This window comes from Perca fluviatilis, chromosome 11 (assembly GCF_010015445.1).
Source record: "Perca fluviatilis chromosome 11, GENO_Pfluv_1.0, whole genome shotgun sequence".
NCBI lineage: Eukaryota > Metazoa > Chordata > Actinopteri > Perciformes > Percidae > Perca > Perca fluviatilis.
Window position 1 is genome coordinate 30,444,894 of NC_053122.1, and position 20,320 is coordinate 30,465,213.

The 20,320-nt window shown below is 41.2% G+C and overlaps 1 protein-coding gene across 1 annotated transcript in view; it reads right to left on the bottom strand.

The window, feature by feature from the left end:
• The window catches only part of LOC120568429 (choline transporter-like protein 5-A), a 34,801-nt gene that overhangs the window by 2,509 nt on the left and 11,972 nt on the right, over positions 1-20,320 (bottom strand). The window contains exons 3-21 of the mRNA XM_039815957.1: positions 19,843-19,916; positions 16,857-16,941; positions 16,276-16,360; positions 15,966-16,094; positions 14,981-15,041; positions 14,494-14,617; positions 12,450-12,533; positions 11,671-11,783; positions 11,113-11,244; positions 10,817-10,916; positions 10,640-10,732; positions 10,423-10,510; positions 8,391-8,659; positions 8,205-8,299; positions 4,796-4,899; positions 4,621-4,694; positions 1,634-1,704; positions 1,379-1,467; positions 1,045-1,129 (exon numbers count right to left, since the gene is read on the bottom strand). Coding sequence (XP_039671891.1) covers positions 1,045-1,129; positions 1,379-1,467; positions 1,634-1,704; positions 4,621-4,694; positions 4,796-4,899; positions 8,205-8,299; positions 8,391-8,659; positions 10,423-10,510; positions 10,640-10,732; positions 10,817-10,916; positions 11,113-11,244; positions 11,671-11,783; positions 12,450-12,533; positions 14,494-14,617; positions 14,981-15,041; positions 15,966-16,094; positions 16,276-16,360; positions 16,857-16,941; positions 19,843-19,916 — 1,955 coding nt within the window. The remainder of the gene's footprint in view (positions 1-1,044; positions 1,130-1,378; positions 1,468-1,633; positions 1,705-4,620; positions 4,695-4,795; positions 4,900-8,204; positions 8,300-8,390; positions 8,660-10,422; positions 10,511-10,639; positions 10,733-10,816; positions 10,917-11,112; positions 11,245-11,670; positions 11,784-12,449; positions 12,534-14,493; positions 14,618-14,980; positions 15,042-15,965; positions 16,095-16,275; positions 16,361-16,856; positions 16,942-19,842; positions 19,917-20,320) is intronic.

A 20,320-nucleotide genomic window follows, 5' to 3' on the forward strand; every position in this document is an offset into this window, starting at 1 on the left:
GTGTGGAGCTGATAGTCTTAATTAACTTTGTAGCAACTCATTTGGCAATAGCTTGAATGTAACGTTTATTAATATCAAAATGTTCCGCATTAAAGCTTTAACTAGATTCATACATAACATAGTCTGGGTCAACGACAGTACGCTTCTCTGGGATAAAGCCTGACATCCTTCTCTTTCCTCTCTGTTGGTTTCCGTTCTCAAACTTCATTCTCTTCGGGAAACAACAACAAACTTCGAGCTAGTAAGCTACTCGCTGAAAATGTCAACTTTTAAAGAGAATTTGGATGGTGCAACAAGGCAGGTCTGCTTGGTTCTTTTGGGGAATTATTGTAAAGATTTACAAAGAATATATTTAGGGAATTTCCTCTCTTACTGGGACATTTTGTGACTGACGGGTGGGATTGCTGTGGACAAAGTACACACAGCGATACACTGGTAAGAGCCAAAGAGGTTTAACCATGTATCCAGCTAATTTAAATAGCTTACATTGTCAACTTCATTGAATATTGTATCTGGTGTTTTCTTTTGCGGGATGCAAATGTTCCACCAAAACACGTTCCTTTTATACTACTATTTAGCAGAGTCGATTGTGATTGGTTTAATGAACAAACCTGAGCGTTTTTTTTCTCCTATCCCAGAATGCATCTGTGGTGGAGGCAGACCTCACTCCACAGTGCTGGAAATAGAGCTAATGGAAGACCATACATGACATACAATTGCTTGTGTCAGTATGGACATCACTGCATACCTGCAGATGCTGCCAGATATTCATTCGTGAAATGCTCCACAGTTCCCTTGCTCACTATGCTGTATGTTAAAAACAACTGTCATTCTCACTAAGTGAACACTACAAACCTTGTGGTCCTGATGTGAAGGCATTATATATCTAGAGTATTTTAAGGTAAAACCAAATAATTTCTATGTTTAAATAATGCCTGACCATAGAAGCCTGAACCTGTTTCAGAGCAGAGCATCCCATTCTGAATCACTGTACCTGCACTACTTTATTTCTGACTAAAAACAGTAATGATGGTGTTCACTTACAGAAGCAGAGGAAGAGCGTGTCAACACACATGGCATAGACGCTGAAGAAACCATGAGCGATCAGGTAGGCACCCATCACCACCGTCTGACAGGGACAACAACACATCATCATTTCCAATTCTTAGTGTTGTTGGCTTATAACATTCTTCTAAAAACTAAAACTGGAATGTCTTAACAATGCACTTTATATATTTAATTATGCTGTATTTCCAAGTCCAGGTCATTGCTTGTTCGTATATCATTTATATTCCTACAGATTACTGGCGTGCGTGTGTGTGTGTGTGTGTGTGTGTGTGTGTGTGTGTGTGTGTGTGTGTGTGTGCGTGAATCTGACCAGCAGGGGGACCCAGTAGTAGTTGAGGTCGGGCTCCTCCTCCTGGATAACAGGGATCTTCCTAGTGAAGAAGAAGAATGCAGCCACACCTGAAAAACATATATACACACACACACACACACACACACACACACACACACACACACACACAGACAGACAGACAGACACACAAAATATAACTATATTTAGAAATGATCTGCAGGTGAAACACTGGTGTGAAAAATAAAACATGGCAGGAGAAGAGTTGTCACTTACCAACTCCTCCTGCTATCAGCACTTTGCCCAGAAACAACAGGAAGTCTGTCACTCGGTCCAAAACTGCAACCCTATGGAGACAGAGTCATCATTTCTCTCATGTCCAGAATATGTTTGCCTCCTATATGGTTTGCCTCCTATCTGTCACAATAGGAAATTGCTCCTCATCCCCTGCTCCCTTTAAATGTTGAATTCCCCAAGGTTCAATATTAGGTCCTCATTTATTTTCCTTGTATATGCTTCCCCTTGGCTCTATTTTTGAGAAACATAACATTTTGTGTCATTATCACGCAGACGATACACAATTTGACATTACGGTTACTCCTAATGACACCTGCTCTCTAAAAAACCTTTCTGATTGTCTAAGTGACATAAAATGTTGGATGGCTGCAAACTTCCTTCAATTAAATGGAAACAAAACTGAAGTGATTATGTATGGCTCGCCGTGCTCTGTTGCCAGCTCAACCAAAGTGCTTGGTCCCCTCTCTGCAAACTTAAATTACGTACTTAAACATATTGTTGTCTTCCTGGACACTTCACTGAACTTTGACAAACAAGTCAGTTGTGTAGTGAAAGGCAGCTTTTACCAGCTTAGAACCCTAACCAAATGAAAACCGCTTGTATCCCGCCAAGACCTGGAAATACTAATTCATGCTTTCATCATCTCTCGGATTGATTATTGTGGTTTGCCCCACTCCACCCTTTCCAGACTCCAAATGGTCCAAAACACAGCCGCTAGACTTCTAAGTGGTACAAGGAAAAATCATAGTACAGGCATTATGCAACATGACCCAATACACATTGCAAAAGAAACTCTTTCAACTGATCTAGTCTCATAAAAGTCTCCTCTATAACTTCAACTTAAAAAGTCCTGAGAAATCAGTCCTGAGAAAAGAAGTATTGAAAAATACTGAATTTCCCATTGCAGCCCTTGTTAAGGGGAGGTATCTCCATGAAACTTCCCCAGTTGATTACTTACATTAAGACAATATTTTGTGAAAGGCTCAGATTATTATTCTAAGTGTCTGACAATATTATGGAATCCTACAAAAATAGACCTTTTTGGTAAAGAGTAAGTTCTTTTTTGTTTAACATGAAAAAGCCCTGAATTCACCGTCATCAAACCCACCAGACTCCATGTAAATACACAGTACTTTTAGTGTGTATAGAGCCAGCATATAGTCACATATAAATGGGTGAGTTTAGGGTTAATTTAAACCCAACCAGAGTGGTGATTGTTGGAATAGTGGAAAGACGAAGCAATACAGCTACTGTCAACTTTGAGTGAAGTGTGTTTAAAGATGACAAAAGTACTGTTTATTTACATGGAGTCTGGTGTGTATGAAACATGAAACATGTTTCTTAGTCATGGCTGTAGATGTGTTTTCATCTTTGTATTATATGTGTAAATGTTGTCTAACTTTGTGTGTATTTTCTTTCCTTTTTTTAACTGAGCTGCTTGGGAACGCAAAATTAATTTCAGTGTAAACTGACAATAAAGTTGTATCGTATCATATTGTCGTATTGTCTGGTTCTCGGAGGGCAACCACTCTGCTTAATTGAATGGCGCAGTATGTATCTATCAGTTGTCTGAGCTGACTATAGACAGACTACGGAGCGGACATAAAAAACAACTCAAACATTGTACAGCACTGAACACTTTAAAAACAGGCTTAAAACCCTACTTTTTACTAAAGTCTATCAATAACTTAGTTTTTTGTTGTTCTATGTTTTGCTTTGTGAAATAGTATTATGATATGATCTGCTTGCGCGCTTTCATTTCACGCACAGGCAGATCAGTTTTTCTTCTCATAATAGCAATGTGCCAAGGTACAAATGCGCCTGGCATTTAAAGGGAATGGGAGATGGCACTAATTGGTTTATTGCATGTTACGCCCAAAACACACCTATAATTAAGTAAGCAACAAAGTAAAACCCTTTCGAACCATGCGGCCGGCGCACAGACCCTTTTTTCCGGCGTCAAACTAGCAAAAGTGGATTTGGACACGCCCTAAACGCACTTGCGCCAGCCGCTTCACGCCGTGCGCTTAGATCGTTAAAATAGGGCCTGGGGTCTCTGTTTTTGTGTCGCTTTTGTACAAAGCACATTACAAAAGCACTACAGCATTACATTGATTTGTATGAAATGTGCTATAAAATAAAGCTTGATTGATTGATTGATTTATTGACCATTTCCCTCAACTTAAATAAACAAAGCAATGAAAGCAATGAAAGAAAAGTGTCTGACTGAAACTAAACTAATGATAATTTGCAATAATGGCGCAATCTGGGCACCATGATACCTTTCGTTCAGCACCACTGGGGGAACGCTGTACCATCAGCCACTAACTGGGCTGCAATGTAACCCTATAGGGCAAAGATTATTCTTCTATTATTATTGTTCTAAGTGTCTGAAAACATTATGGAAAGGATCCCTACAGAGAGTAAAGAATAAGATCCTTTTTGTTTTTGTTTAAACAGAGAAACAGCTCCAAAATCACCATCACCAAACCCACCAGACTCCATGTAAATAAACAGTACTTTTAGCATTTATAGATCCAGCATATTTTCGCGCTAGCATGTCATCTGAAAGTTACAGACTCTTACACCATAGACATAAGGGGACACATCCACCTTTAGTCCATACAAAACCTGCTTCAATTGAAACCAGTGTGTAGCTTACAGTAGGGCTGGGCAATTAATCAAAATTTTAATTGTGATTACGATTCAGCTCCTTATGATCACAAAAACAGAATTTCAATATCAACCAATATAATCGTGACTATGATTTTTTCCATAATGGAGCAGCGTTAGCCTACAGTCACAGCCAGAGCCGTGTCTATGGGGCCTGTCTCACACACGTGTGTTTAAAAAGTTTCATTATCATAAACAGCCTCTCTTATAAAGACCATAATAACTTCACAGAAATGTATCACACTAAGAAGCTGTGATCAGAGAGAAGGAGTGAAGGCAGCCAGCCTCCTTACCTGACCACATTCCTCATCAGCAGGAAGAAGGCTTCTCTGGCTGAGCTGCAGAAGTTCTTCCCATAGATGGCCACCTGGTGGAGAAGAGACAGAGGACAGCTGCAGCTGCTGTTCATCAGAGGACAGCTGCTGTTCATACTACTCAGGCTAAAAGGCACTACCTTCACCAACTCACCATGATATAAGCATTACGGTTCATGTAGCGTATGACCTTCTCCAAACACCAGAAACAGCATTTCAGACAGTGCATGATGAACCTGGACAGGCTGTTGTCAATGCCTACATGGAGAAACATGTACAAGATCAGCAGTCGTAGTAGTATTAACCGGTACTTCGGTACCAAAATTCAGAAAACGTGACCGTACTTATTTTTCTACATTATTATAGGTACCGGGGGATGCAATCCTTCCGGACCTGGCGGGCAGTATATAAATGCTGAAGAAGAACGCCGACCAGCAAGGAAAAACAGCAAATAGCCCTTCATCTTCGTGCACGGTGCTCACTGACGGCTTGGCCGCATTCAGCTTCTGGTTTTACTGTACATCTACAGTGGCAGTATTCCCAAATACACCTGGAACTCCCAAACCACTATGGGTCTGTTTTTCTCTGCCGTTGTCTGTCACAGCTTAGTTTTGCTTTGCCAGACCTTCCACCACAGCGCTGCGGAGGAGGGTCTGGCTAGTCCACACAGCATTCCGGGATGGGATAAAAACATGAAAATAGCGTGGGGAAGGAACTTGTTTTGGTGGAACATGTGTACGTTCAAAAGTTGGTTTAGTCGTACAACAGAAAACTCAGATTGGACAGATAGTCTTGCTAGCTGTCTGGATTTACCCTGCAGAGATCTGAGGAGCAGTTAACCATAGTCCTCGTAAATCCACCAGAATTTAGAATGCCAACACAAAGAAAGAGGAAGGAAACGGACATTGGCGAAAATACATGCATCAGGCGCAATTTCCAGTGGGACCGGAGCAATCCCAGAAGTGGAATGTCGAGGATATAGACCAGTCACAGCCTGACATTAGCTCTGATAGCTGACATTAGCTAACTTTAGCGCTATAACGTCAGTTCGGTTAACTTTAACCAGCCCAGTTCTATGTGAAAAAACAACAACGCCAGAGAGAAACAGACTAACTGAACTTGCTGCCTGGGTGAACTTATGAAAGACGTTAAGACTGGTTCAGACGGCAGGATAATTAGGTCGATTTTAGCCCCGATTCACCCCTCCCGACAATCTTAAGGATGCTCCGATTATCGTAAAATAATCTGATCAGATATTCCTGCTGTGTGTGGTGTGTTAAGACTGCTCTCGTCTGCTCGTAAGGACGTCGGGACCGCTCCGATCTCAAATCGGGGATATCCAACATGTTGGATTTTTTTGGCCCGATTTCTCCTCGTGTGTGGTGTCCCCCGGGGACAAACGAGCACGCAGCCTGTGGACTGTGGCATACAATAGCGTACGCTGGCTGTGTGGTGATGCCAGACTTCAGAGCAGCTAGCTGTAGGTCCATAAGACTGGTGTTCACTCCAGATTACATGTAAATTATGCTCTCCTTGCCCCCTCTACTCCATACCAAAACAGAAAGATGAAACTAGGGCGCCTGGTTAGCTCACCTGGTAGAGCAGGCGCCCATATATAGAGGTTTACTCCTCAACGTAGTGGCCGCGGATTCGACTCCGACCTGCAGCCCTTTGCTGCATGTCATTCCCCTTCTCTGTGTGCCTCTGCAAAATAGCCTCGGGAAGGAACTTGTTTTGGTGGAAATTGTGTATGGTACATCCAAAAGTTGTTTTAGTTGTGCAACAGAAAACTCAGATTGGACAGATAGACTTCTGTCACAGAGGAGTGAAGAAACTAGAAAATATTCACATTTAACAAGCTGACATCACACAAGTTAGACTTTTTTTCATAAAAAAATGACTCAAACCGATTTATCGATTATCAAAGTAGTTGGAGATTAATTTAATAGTTGACAACTAATCCATTCATCTTTAAAGCTCTTTTATCAGTTGCTATGAGCATCAGTCAACACTGAAGCCACTTTTTCAAACTCTTCATACAGTCTGCATTACCACCATGCAACAGCTGATCTAAGCTCTCAAACTCTTCCTACACTACTGCCACAACTCTCACTCAGGAAACATCACCACACTGACCCAAACAGCACTCACAACTAGTAGCATTACAGAAATGAACTTTTATCTTTAAGGTTTAAAAGCAATTTCACATAAATCAGTATTTCTTATTATAGAATATCACCTTTTCACTTTATTGACTGTACTAAAGTTTATGTAACAAGAACGAATATGAAATTTGCTTCAATATCATTTATTTTTTCTATATTTGGGCATACAGTCATTTACTTTTGAAAAAATAAAATGTTCAAATAAATCCTGAAATTCAAGAGCTGCAAGAATAATGACAATAGAAACAGGCTATAGTATAATGACTCATACTGTGCAGTATGTGAGGGCTGTCTGCAATGATTATTACTTTATTAATTTGTAAATATTCTGCTAAAATAGTCTATAAAAATACAAAATGTGCGATCATTGTTAGCATTTAAACAATGTACTGCAGATATAAAGTGATCTGCAGGTGGTGGAGTATGAATAAGAAAAGAGTTGATTGATCTTGGTGAATGTGGTCATTGAATGCGTTGTGTGTGAAAGCACTGAAAACACACAGTTTTGGTCCACATAGACTTCTGTTTCACAGACTGTGAAGAGTTCTGACAATGTGACTTCGGTTTGGACCGATACATGTTAGCAACTGAAAACAACTGTAAATGGCTCCTTTCATATGGCTGGGACATTTTAGGACTCAATAATCTTCAATTAATAATCTTCCACTATCAACCCACTACTGTTTGAATGGATATTGTTTGATGTTTTGCTATAGTTTAACTGATTTGTTATTGACTGTTGGTTTGGTGTGTGTGTTCGTGCTCAATATCATTAAAAATTACCCTCTCCCTTAATTGATCTTTGGGTGTCTGTGTGTGTCTATATTTGTGTGTGTCTTTCTTTTTTGTTTATTTTTTGGGCATTTTTAGGCCTTTATTTCAACAGGACAGATGAAGACATTAAAGGGGAGAGAGAGGGGGAACGACATGCAGCAAAGGGCCGCAGGTCGGAGTAGAACCTGCGGCCGCTGCGTCGAGGAGTAAACCTCTATGCGCCTGCTCTACCAACTGAGCTAACCCAGTGTGTGTATGTGTGTCTGTGTCTATCTTTGTGTGTGTGTGTATATGTATGTGTGTGTGTGTGTGTATGTGTGTGTGTTTGTGCATGTGTGTGTCTTTCTGTGTGTGTCTGTCTTTGTGTGTGTGTGTGTGTTTGTTGGTCCATCTTTGTGTGTGTGTGTGTGTGTGTGTGTGTGTGTGTATGTATGTGTGTGTGTGTCTTTCTGTGTGTGTCTGTCTTTGTGTGTGTGTGTGTGTGTTTGTGTGTGTGTGTGTGTTTGTGTTTGTGCGTGTGTGTGTGTCTTTCTGTGTGTGTCTGTCTTGTGTGTGTGTGTGTGTGTGTGTGTGTGTGTGTCTGTGTCCATCTTTGTGTGTGTGTGTGTGTGTGTGTGTGAGAACCTTTTAGTTTGTTCTCCAAGTATTCCAGTATGATCCGGACCAGTTGTGCGACTGAGAGAATGAGAGCTCCGAAGGCCAGCGAGCCTGTGTGATACCTGCAGACAGACAGAGCAGAGCTGCGCTCATTGGGACTCTATTACTAACTTTGAATGAAAGATGCAGGCTGGGTGTGGAGTGTGTGCTGACCTGATAGCCCTGCTGAAAGATGAGAAGAGTGGGCATGCTGGGATATCCTGAGGCTTCCTCCTGGCCCAGTAGTAGCTAGCAAAGGTCCCAGCCAGGGTGCACTGCTCCAGGGCCAAGCTGAAGTTGAGCAGCCAGAGGAAGATCAGCAGGTTGTACAGCTGCAGCAGGAAGAGGTGGCGGTGATAGGACGTCTCGCCGCCGTAGAAGGCAAACAGACACTGAGAAGCCTGGCACAGTGCTGACTGGGAGATGTTGCTCCTGTTGAAGGTCTGCCAGAGAGGAGCGCAGAGTTATTAGATGAAGATATCAGTAGAGCTGTAACAATTCAAAATTTTGCTGTAGAATTAACTGTCTCAGAAATAATTGAGATTATGAATATAATTGTCTCTTTCAGTCAAAGTCAAAAATACTTATTTATTTATTACTTTTTCAAACAAATTAATGTTTTGAATTAATCCCAGGATCCATCTTTTAGTAATAACACTTATATGTGAGCCACACAATGTAATAACATGTACACGGCCTATGAAGTAAACCATACATATTTTTTCTTAAATGAACATAAAATTGACAATAGTACAGTAATAAATAGTCCTCCGAAGAGAAATGTTGGGGGTAGTGACGGTGGTTATGTAATTAGAGGGTTTTTTTTCAGGCAGATTTCTGGCGAGAAACATGAACATTTGAATTTCAAATTCTCTGGCTTGAGACGTTAGCAGGTAATTTCGGTTAAACAAAGAAACTGCAATTATGTAAAAAGAAATTGCGATTAGACGATTATGTAATAATTGTTACCAGCCTAGATATCAGCTGACTGGGCTCTGACTGCCTCCGGCCCCGATGTTACCTAGCTCCGGTTCTGTTCCCCTTCCTCAGCTCAAACTGTGATACATTGACTCTGGTTTCATTACAACTGCTCTTTGAGTTGTTTCTGCACTTTGGCTTCATAAACACATACCTTAACAGTTTTTGCAATTTGAGCTTCATTTATTAATATAATATTCATTTAAGTGTGGCGACTGAGGTTGTGTGGTATGTTGATGTTAAGGGTTGCATTTATACAGAATGTGCTATAATAAGTTTTCAATACATTAATTATGTCTAATAAAATAAAAAAATGAATAAATATTGTTGTCTTCCGTTTGTTTTATATAAATACATTTACATTGAGTCAAATATAGATTTCTTTCTTTTTATACTAAGAATTAAACATGACATGAACGTGACCTGTAAACTCTCTGTACATCAGGTTCATGCTCTGTTACAGCTCACATTCACCTTGTTTGTAAGTATTACGACTGCCTTCGGAGTTTCCTATATCTGCGCCCACGTTGTCAACATAAGACCTGTGGTGTTAGTGCTCCTTTTGTACCATAATTTTATTGAATGAAATATTGAGCTTCGCTCCTCTGAGATGGGTGGGTTTGTGTTATATTACACACAAAGCCAGCTATAGTTAGCCTGTATGCTGACATTAGAAAGGTAAACACTGCTCAGATAATTATTAGGCGACGTGGTCACTCACTACAATGAGCATTTTTTAGAAGCCCATTTACGATATAGAAGGTATACACTGGAATACTTCCGTAAGTGCCTTTTACATATTGACAAATGTTGATAATAACATGTATATGCCTGTTTATGGTGAAAATTAAAGATAGCATATTCGCCTCATAGGGTTACACTGTAGAGTCATCTGACGTTGGTATCCAATATGGCGCCCATGATTTGAGTTGGCCACACTCTCTATATAAAGGACACTGTGGACTAGCCAGACCCTCCTCCGCATCGCTGTGGAGGAAGGTCTGGCAATGCAAGACTAATGACCACCTAACTTTGGGGATATTTACTGAAGACTGAAGATGCTAATGCAACATCCAGCATGCAGACCTCTAGTAAATATCAGCAAGTGCAGTTGGACTGTTCAGCATCCTGAAAGGCCATAAAACTCAGTCAACACACTTACTGTACTACAGCAACACTACTGTAGGACTGTCATGAATTCAAAAAGGAGAAAGAAAATCTTTGGTACCTCAGGGTTGCAGGTGCTGTTGTCGTAGGGACAGCTGACATCAGGAGACATCACCTTGTAGATAGCCTGACCTGACGATGCCAGGTACCTGGGTCACAGCGCTGGTTAAAGACACAGCTAACATCCTCTGGAAAACATTCATGTATTCAACATGTCTAGGACTTTTTCAAATGAATGTGTCTGCTGTGAACGAGACCTGCACGTATGTGAAGGATACACGGCGGTAACGGCCCAGTAGGAGATGCAGATAGTCACCAAGAGAAAGGTGACGACTGGAAAGAACAGCGTGGACATGATGTAACCGATGGCTCTGCAACAACAGAGACACCATCAGCCAGCATATTACACCATACAATAATCACCATACAATAATCAGGGGTTTGGGATTTCATACTTGCTGGCCTCTCTGAGCAGGGCGATTGCCACTCGCACTCTCCTCCTCAAGAAAATCAACATCAACAGGATGGAAGCTTCTGCCAGTCCCAGAGACACCACTGAGACAGACAAACGCATGCACACACACACACACACACACACACACACACACACACAGTACATGCTCTTCATATTTTCAGTTTCATTTGTTATACTTTTGCATCTTCCATTTAAAAACACTGGCACTCAAAGTCCAAATCTGTATTTGACTGACTTCCTGTGAAATGTCACGAAATGTCAAGCAGACCCACTTACATAATATGATCCATGTCTGTGTGAGTTGTAGATAGACGTGCAGGTCAGTGTGCAGGCCGACTTCTACAATGGCAACTTCAGAGCCAGCTGTGTGTCTCAGCTGGGACAGCACCACGGAGCAGTACCACATACCTACACACACACACACCCACACACACACACACACACACACACACACACACACACACACACACACACACACGCACAGTCACACCTCTGCAGGGCCTGATAGATGTGTAGACAGACAGATGTGTAGACAGACAGATGTATAGACAGACAGGTGTGTAGACATGTGTAGACAGATGTGTAGAGAGACAAATATGTAGACAGACAGATAGGTGTGTAGAAAGACAGATGTGTAGACAGACAGGTGTGTAGACAGACAGATGTATAGACATACATATGTGTACACAGACAGGTGTGTAGACAGACAGATGTGTAGACAGATGTTTGGACAAACAGATGTGTAGACAGACGGATGTGGAGACAGACAGACAGGTGTGTAGCCAGACAGATGTGGAGACAGACAGATGTGTAGCCAGACAGGTGTGTACCCACCGTATGCCAGCAGCAGGATGACAGTGATGATGGTAGCCCAGAGCAGAGTGCCAGCTGTGAACCTCAGCAGCAGGATGAAGAGCAGACTAACAGCCAGGGAGACAAGAAGACCTCTGGCACACATGCACAGATACAGCGTCATGTTAACAAGCCACATCCTGTCACATTTGTTCCTCCAACCTCCACATGCTTCATCGTCTTCCTCAGTTTTCCAATTATTTCAGTTTTGTCACAGTGTGTAGAAGTTCAGGAGAAAGAACAATATTAGCATGCCGTGAAAAGCAAGCCTGTGTAACATTTACAGCTACTGTTGCCATAAAGTGAGTGTGTGAAGAGTCATACTGCCAGTGATGTGTGCTAACATTAGCTGCCATACATACCATGATGTTATTTCTTCTTAGTTTCACTTGCTTTAAACATTTCAAACTAAAAGTTATAATCATAAGATTTTCATTAAATCAAACCCCATTTTGGATACTATTCGTGGTCAGCATTTGTTCTGCAATAACCATTCACTGTCTTTATATTCTACAGCTTTTAATGGTTTATGGTTTACTCTCTGTACATCACTGTAATGCAGGCAATGTGCCAGTGTTGTGTGCTTTTTTACTGACTATTTTATTAAAACAATGTTGGTTTGTTTGGCTGCACTGTAAACAGATAGAACAGAAATGTTTCTAGTTCTTGTACTAGCCACACACTCGCTCTGATGAACAGTGCTGGCACAATGCTGAGTCAATATCTGTTTGTTTGCGTGTGTGTGTGGTTTGTGGAGTTACATGAGTATCCATGGCCATGACTTGGCATAATCCTCCACTATCTTCATGCCTAGCTCCCTGGTGTCCACCAGTCCTGTTATACCCCTGCAAGGAGCACACAAGACACAGAGAAATCCATGTACATCAGTTACATGCCGCATCTGCATACCAGAGCCCTGTTCCAAAAAGAGACATAACTTAAACTCTGCTTCTCTTCTCTGCTTCTCTTCATAGTCGTCAGATTCATCTAGCAACCCTTATAGAGCTGGCTCAGGTTAGCCTTGGACCAGCTCTTAATTATGCTGTTGTAGTTTTAGACTGCCGGGGGACTTCCTATTACACACTGAGCTCCTCTCTCCTCTCTCTTTCCACACTTTTCCGCACTCATGTGCCAGAAATGCTTGTTAGCTATGGGGAGCTTCTTCCCAGGGGTCCTTATATTTTCTCGCCTTGCAGTTTTCCTTGGATTAGGGTGGCACCTAAATCATGGTTCCAGCTGTCGGCGTGGTCCTGCTCCACACCCTGCTACGCCCTGCAGCGCGCTGCTATGCCGTGAACTATTACAACTACTATTTCTAGTCATAGTTCCATTATCTTTATTGTGACTATAATTGCCACTGTTCATCACACCCCCAACTGGCACAGTCAGACACTGCCTACCAAGAGCCTGGGTCTGTCCTAGGTTTCTCCCTAAAAGGAAGTTTCCTCACCACTCAAGGTTTTTTTTCTAAAGGGAAGTTTTCCCTCGCTACTCGAGGTTTTTTTTCTAAAAGGAAGTTTTTCCTCGCCACTGTTGCACTACATGCTTGCTCTTGGGGAAAATTACTGGAATTGTTGTGTCTTTGTCAATTATAGTGTGGTCTACACCCGCTCTTTCTGTAAAGTGTCTAGAGATAACTCTTGTTATGATTTGATACTATAAATAAAATTAATTGAATTGAAGTTAATTATTGTGGTAACTGACTCTGTGACCCTGATCTGCTCGCTGAGTTTCTCTCCTCCCTCTTACAGAGCAGACACATTCTCATACACCTTCAGTTTCATGGAGGTCAGAATCTATATCCTGATTGGATATTAGTTTGTTTCTTAGGTGTATCTAAAGTTAACACTTTTATGCGCTGTCAGTCATTTCTTTAAACATTCCGATATTACACAGCATCCAGTCCCCCTCAGCTCTGAATAAAATCTCTGCATGTCCTTCTGTGTGCAAAAACAAACCCCCCCCCACAACAATTCCAAAAAAAACAAATAAATTAAAAAAATAAAAAAAAAAAATAAAAAAAATTAAAAAAAAAAAAATAATAAATAAAAAATTTTTTTTTTTTTTTTTCAATAAAAAAAAAAAAAAAAAAAAAAAATAAAATTATAATTATTTTTTTTTTTTTTTTTTTTGTTTTTTTTTTTCCATAACCGTGTTTTTTTTTGTAGTCTCAACCTGTTTTATTAGCAGTGACTGTGTTTAAATTGACTACATTTGCCGAGTGAGCTGATATAAAGCCACTGAATCCTGTCGAGCAGAGATCCAAAAAGATTTCTAAAATTTTACATCTTTGCAAATCAATAAACACATTAGTACTGGATCAGATGGTGAGCTTTCAGTCAGTTGTTTTGTCCCCGTCAGATTAAAGCTAAATAAATATGTTTAAAATGTGATGTATCCTACAGTACAGCCCAATGCACAGTCATAAAAATATGTAATATAGGGGCAGTGTTGGCCTTTAAGGTTAGAGAAGCAAGCTTGTGACCGGGAGGTCGTCGGTTCAATCCCCAAACCGACAGGATAAAATCTAGGTGGGGAAAGTGAAAGAGCAGCACTTGTCCCTCCCTCATTACCACCACTGAGGTGCCCTTGAGCAAAGCCCTTAACCCCAACCGCTCCAGTGGAGCTGCTCAGTGGCCAGCAGATCAGACTGTGGTTGTACTGGGCAGCTTCCAGGTATGAATGTGTAACTGTGTGAATGTGATCAGGGCGTTCCTGCAAAAGAGAGGTTGCCTCTCAGTGAACCTTCCCTGAATAAATAAAGGCTAAAAAATAAAATAAATAAATAAATAGAGGTTACAGTACTTGGCAGCATGTTGAAGTTCAGTCACACTGTGGGCCATTTGCAGAGCATCTTTAAAGCTGGTTCTGTTAGCTACAGTCACAGTCCCATTCAGAGTGATGAAGTCTGGGAGACATCTCTGGAGAACTGACACACACACACACACACACACACAAATCTTTTAATATTCAATATGAGTGCATTATAGTTACAAATGACATGTCATGCTAATACCCATCTGCACTGTGCAAGCACCATGGTATTTCACTGTCCTCTGAAACTGCACTGGCATCAAGAGACATTTCAAATGACTATTACAGTATATCTGCACAATGTGATTCATATGATAGAGCTGAGAGGCAGGTTATTATATGGATTTTGGTCAGCAAAAAGCATCTAATTTTTGTCAAATGTGGAACTTGTAAAATGTGCTTCTTTAAAATGTAAACTTTGACATAATGAGTTGAAATGTTCAGTCGGCTGTGGAGGAGAGAGGCGTCTCATCCTTACATGGTCTACTAGGTACAATCATGGAGGGACAGTCCTCGTCTCGCAGAACCTGAGACACTGGCTGGAGAAACAGAAAGGAGGGTTAGAATAACAGCATGGATGATTGTTCTGGTACTTTGTACAAAACAAAAGACGACAAACAGAAGCTTCCATGAGGTCATCTCTGTTGGTTTGACTGCAGGATTACATCAACATTCAGAGACAATCCTGGGCTAAACTTTTAGATTCTGTCCATTAAAGTTTGAAACAGGATCCACTTTGCGGGCGCAAAGCCCGATGCAAGTGTCATTGCTAGTTTAAGGCCGACGCAATTGTCAATTTCCTATCCAGCGCCCGCGTCGTTTAAATAGCAAATGCACCTGCGCCCATCTGTGCACCCATGGGCATGCTGGTCTTACAGGGAGGTGTGTTCAGGTGCATTTTTAGCATATTGCTATCTTGAGGCAGCGGAAAGTGATCACGCCATTGATCAACAAAAACCTGGTCTAAAGTCAATAACGCAGCATTTCATTGTTATTTTAACAGCTTCACCTCGTGGAGTTTTGTAGCATAGTGCTCGTGCCATATATGATCTGCTCGCACGCTTTCACTCCTGAAAATATCTCCTTCCTGCTTAGCAAATCCGCCAATATAATAGCAATGCACCAAGGTACAAACGCGCATGGCTTTCAAAGGGAAAGGGAGATGACGCTCTAATTGGTTTACTGCATGTTACGCCCAAAACACACCTATGATTAATTAAGACACTAAGTACAACCCTTCTGAACCATGCGCCAGTGGATTTGTACATACCCTAAACGCACCTGCGCCAGGAACTTCACGCCATGCGCTTAGATCGTTAAAATAGGGCCCTGAGTCTCACTCTGTACTCTATGCTTTACATTACTGCATTTACTGTATCTAATCACATCAAGTAATATAGTAATTTATGCTCAATGTTCAAGTTTCTAAAGAACAAAGGTACATAATGTGTCAGTACTGTTACCTTGTCAGGGTTATTAAAGCCAGGCTTACAGAACTGTCTGTAATAGTCCCAGTAACTCTTGCTGAGTTTGTGTTGCAGCTGCATCTCAGTGTAGGTGGCAAACCTGTCTGGGCACTTTGACAAACACATCTGGAAGAAAATTGACACAGACAGTACATTTGTCACTTGATTCACTACAATTATCGACATATGGCTCTCACCTTTTCAATGCCAACGGTTTGACACATTCGATGCTGTTATAATCTGACATGATGAACTGATGCTGTGCTACTGTAGCAGATACACGTCATCCTTATTGTTCATGGAGTACCTGAGTTGTGGGGCACTGAAGGTTGATGAGTATAGCCGGGTTGGCACATTTCAAGATGTTGAAATAGAATAAGATGGGTTTCTTCCTGCAAAAAAAGTGTTCATGTTATATCACACACATGCAGTATATGATCATTTCACAGTGTTTCTGCTACATACATTTAGCAGGGGCGCACCGCCGGTTGGACATTTTTAGACATTGCCCTCCTTCTTCACCCACGGATGTCTGTTTTTGCGTGAGCGGCCTTTACTTTTCAGTAAACAAACACAACGTGCGCATCTTCTTCACTTGTGGGCATGGTCTTTTAGACATTATTGGCTACATTCATAAACAAACATAATAATATCTTAATCACCTTGTCATATTGGTTATTGCTAATTAAATTCAAGTTGGATTTAGTGCCATGATGCCGTCTGCACAGGTAGCTGATGGAGGCTATTTTTTTATTTGCCAGAGTCTGTCACAATGACAAAGGTTCATATGGTTTGTATAAAAACTGACTGGGTAAAGCTCGTACATGGGGCCAACTCTAGTATCCTGTAAAGAGATCTGGTGTCTAGAGTGTAATAACAGTGACTTACTCATTGGAAGTCCCTTTCTGACCACAGAACTGGCCATAGCTGTCTGTCGGATGGAGCACCTTCCTGGGGTCCCCATGTAACCAGGCTGGACACACAGACAGACAGACAGATGGACAGCACACACACACACACACACACACACACAGACAGAAAGACAGACAGACACACAGAAACACAGACAAACATGACAGACAGACAGACACACACACACACGTCACACACACACACAGACAGTCAGACAGACACACACACAAACAGAGAGACAAACAGATACACACACACACAGACGGACAGACAGACACACACATACACACACACACAGACAGACATACAGACACACACACACACACAGACAGACACACAGACACACATACACAGACATGCAGACACACACACACACACACACACAGACAGACACACACATACACAGATATACACACACACACACACACACACACACACAGACAAACAAATCCTTTAAACGAGAAACAATATTCCTGCACTTTAACATTAAACATTAAAGTACGCTAGTATGTAGCTCATTACTACAGTAAATAACAACATAAACTGGATATTGTTCCTAAGGGTTACGCAAAATCACTCAAAAGATAGTTTGAAACATAAAATTAATTGTTGAATGTGTAAGAAGTGATTTTTAATTGATACTTCCCACTAAAATCTTTTTGACGTATTTTTGGAAAAGAAGACGTATTCTGAAAATGGACTGATAAATATTGGTTGATTTTTCTATGACAGCGGCATGGAGGATCTGTCACAGATCTCCACACAAAGGAATTAGGACGTCTGCCTTTCCTAACTCGTAAACCTTCTCATCATTTCACATTTATGTGTCTACATTGCAGTAAAATGTTTCATGTAATGAATGACATGAGTGTGTGTGGCACTGATGAAAGAAATGGGGGCTTAGTACATGAGACAGAAAGAGAGGGTGATGTCATCGAGAATGATGTCATCCGTGTTTGGTAGTAGCAGAGCTGGAGTGGAGTGATTCTGAGTGTGTGCGTGCGTGTGTGTGTTTGTGAGTGTGTGTGTGTACCTGTAAGTGTGACATGCTCTTAATACAACCACATATAGTACACAGATGTGTGTGTGTGTGTGTGTGTGTGTGTGTGTGTTTGTGTTTGTGTGTGTGTGTGTGTGGAGTACAGTGGGATTAGTGGAAGCATGTCCTCTTAGGGTGATGTCACCAGTAGCCCCCAGTAATACACCCACCATCTGTGTGAGTAGTGAGTAGTGCTAGTAGGAATATGAGTGGTAACTTCAGAAATAGCATTAATAGATTGCATTGGTACTAGCAGGTTAGTATCACCAGAACATTCTGGCTACAGCAGCCTTTTAAACCTTTTGCCTGAAACATCTCAAAATGAGAGATAGTAGTTCTGTCCGTGATGGTTTCAATCCGCTGTTTTGAAAAAAATGTCCATAATGAAAGGAACTGAATCTTAGTCCTTCAATCGCAAAAATGGGATTGAAGTACTGCCAGTTTGGACACAAGATGCAACACAGAAACATGCAGTCATCTGGGGGTAGAGCTTCTGAAGCCTAGCAAACCAACAATCCTCCAAACCATTCAATAATATTCAGTAAGTCATTTATTTCTACCCTCTAATATGAAAATACATAAATAATTCCGCTTGCAAGCCATGTCATGGTTCTTTCATTGGTATTGTCAGCAAGGTAATAATAACTTTATTTGTATAGCACCTTTAAAAACCACAGCTTACAAAGTGCTATAACAGAAGGAACAAAAGCATAAACAAAACATAAATATGCACTGCGTTCCAAATTATTATGCTGAAACTGAAAATGGTTATTTGCTGAATTTGCAGCATTAGGAGGTCATATTTACTGAAATCAAAAGCTATTTCAATCAAACACATCTTAACAGGGCAAGTTACATGAAGAGATTTGTGGCTAATTAAGGTTAAAGTGTGAAAGTATTTTGTTATGTTGACGTTTGCGTTGTCGACAAAAAAGCCACAGTTTGCAAGCTCTGCTATGTGCATGTACCATATTCTGTGTGTTTACCATTACACATTAGCCTAGCAGCTAGCGGATATTCCTTCTGATTATAGCTTTATGCACGTCGTCCGCAAAGAGCCATACTTTATGTTCCTTGTCTCTATGTATACCACGGAGGTTATCGTCCATGTTTGTTCGAATTGAAGCTGTTGGAGAGGAGTTCAATAATTTGACCCAGGAAATTAAATTATCACCAAAACCAAATTTGTGCAGGGTAAAAAACAGGTAATCCCATTTGACGCGATTGAAGGCCTTTTCAGCGTCGAACGAGACCACCACCTCCGGGGGTTTGAGAGGGCTCGGAATACAAAATATTGAAAAGACGACGGAGGTTGAAAAAAGAATGCCTCTTTTTAACAAATCCAGCCTGGTCTGGAGAAATATTACATCAGGGAGGACGGTCTCCAAGCGATGGGCAAGGGCCTTAGCCAGTATCTTTACGTCAGCATTGAGGAGCGACATTGGCCCATACGACGCACAGTCAAGGGGATCTTTACCCTTCTTAAGTATAATTGAAATTGAAGCTTCACATGAAGACGGAGGAACAGAGTGAGCTCTAAATGCCTCGCCAAACATTTCAGCCAATAGCGGTGAGAGGAGGTTTGAGAATGCCCCATAAAATTCCACCGGAAAGCCGTCAGGCCCTGGTGACTTCCCTGTCTGCATGGCTCTAACAGCTTTTGTTATCTCAATTTCAGAAACCGTCTCCTCAAATCTGCCCCCCATCGCCAAAGACACTTCACAATTCACTTTGTTGTGCACCATGTAATAAATGTGTGTGTGCGTGCGTGTGTATGTATTTTCACAAGAGTCTGATCAAAGAGGCTTTTCCCCCACTCCCACACTGTGTTGTGTGCGTGTGTGTGCGCGTTTGTTTGTGTGTGTGTGCGCATTTGTTTGTGTGTGCGTGTGTGTACACGTGTGTGTATGTAGAGTCACTCACCCACTATCCCCAGGGCCATATATGAGAAGATGACAATGATGAAGATCAAACAACATAAGATATCAGTGCAGCTTCTGAAAAGAGATAAAGCAATGTGAGAAAAAGCAAAAGAGCTTAGAGTTGAATGACGAAGAGGGAGAGAAGACTTATTACTTTTTAGGAAAACAGTGGGAGATCAATTTTAGATGTAATATGAGAGAAAAACCACAGATTTCCTCACAATCACACAGCTAAAAAGATGCAATTATAGATCAAAATGATTTGTGTGTCTTTGGGAAAATGTATGTGCGCTAGCACAGTCTTTGTGTTGTGTATGTGAAAGTTAACTTCAGTGAGGACTGTTGATGTGGGAATAAATGTCATTCCTCTACAGACCACAGCCTGTACAAACCAGGGGAGTCTTTTCAAAAAACAAGTTGCATTATGGGAAGTGTAGGAGCTAGTGTTTTTTGGAGCTTGACTACTAGGGACTTAATGC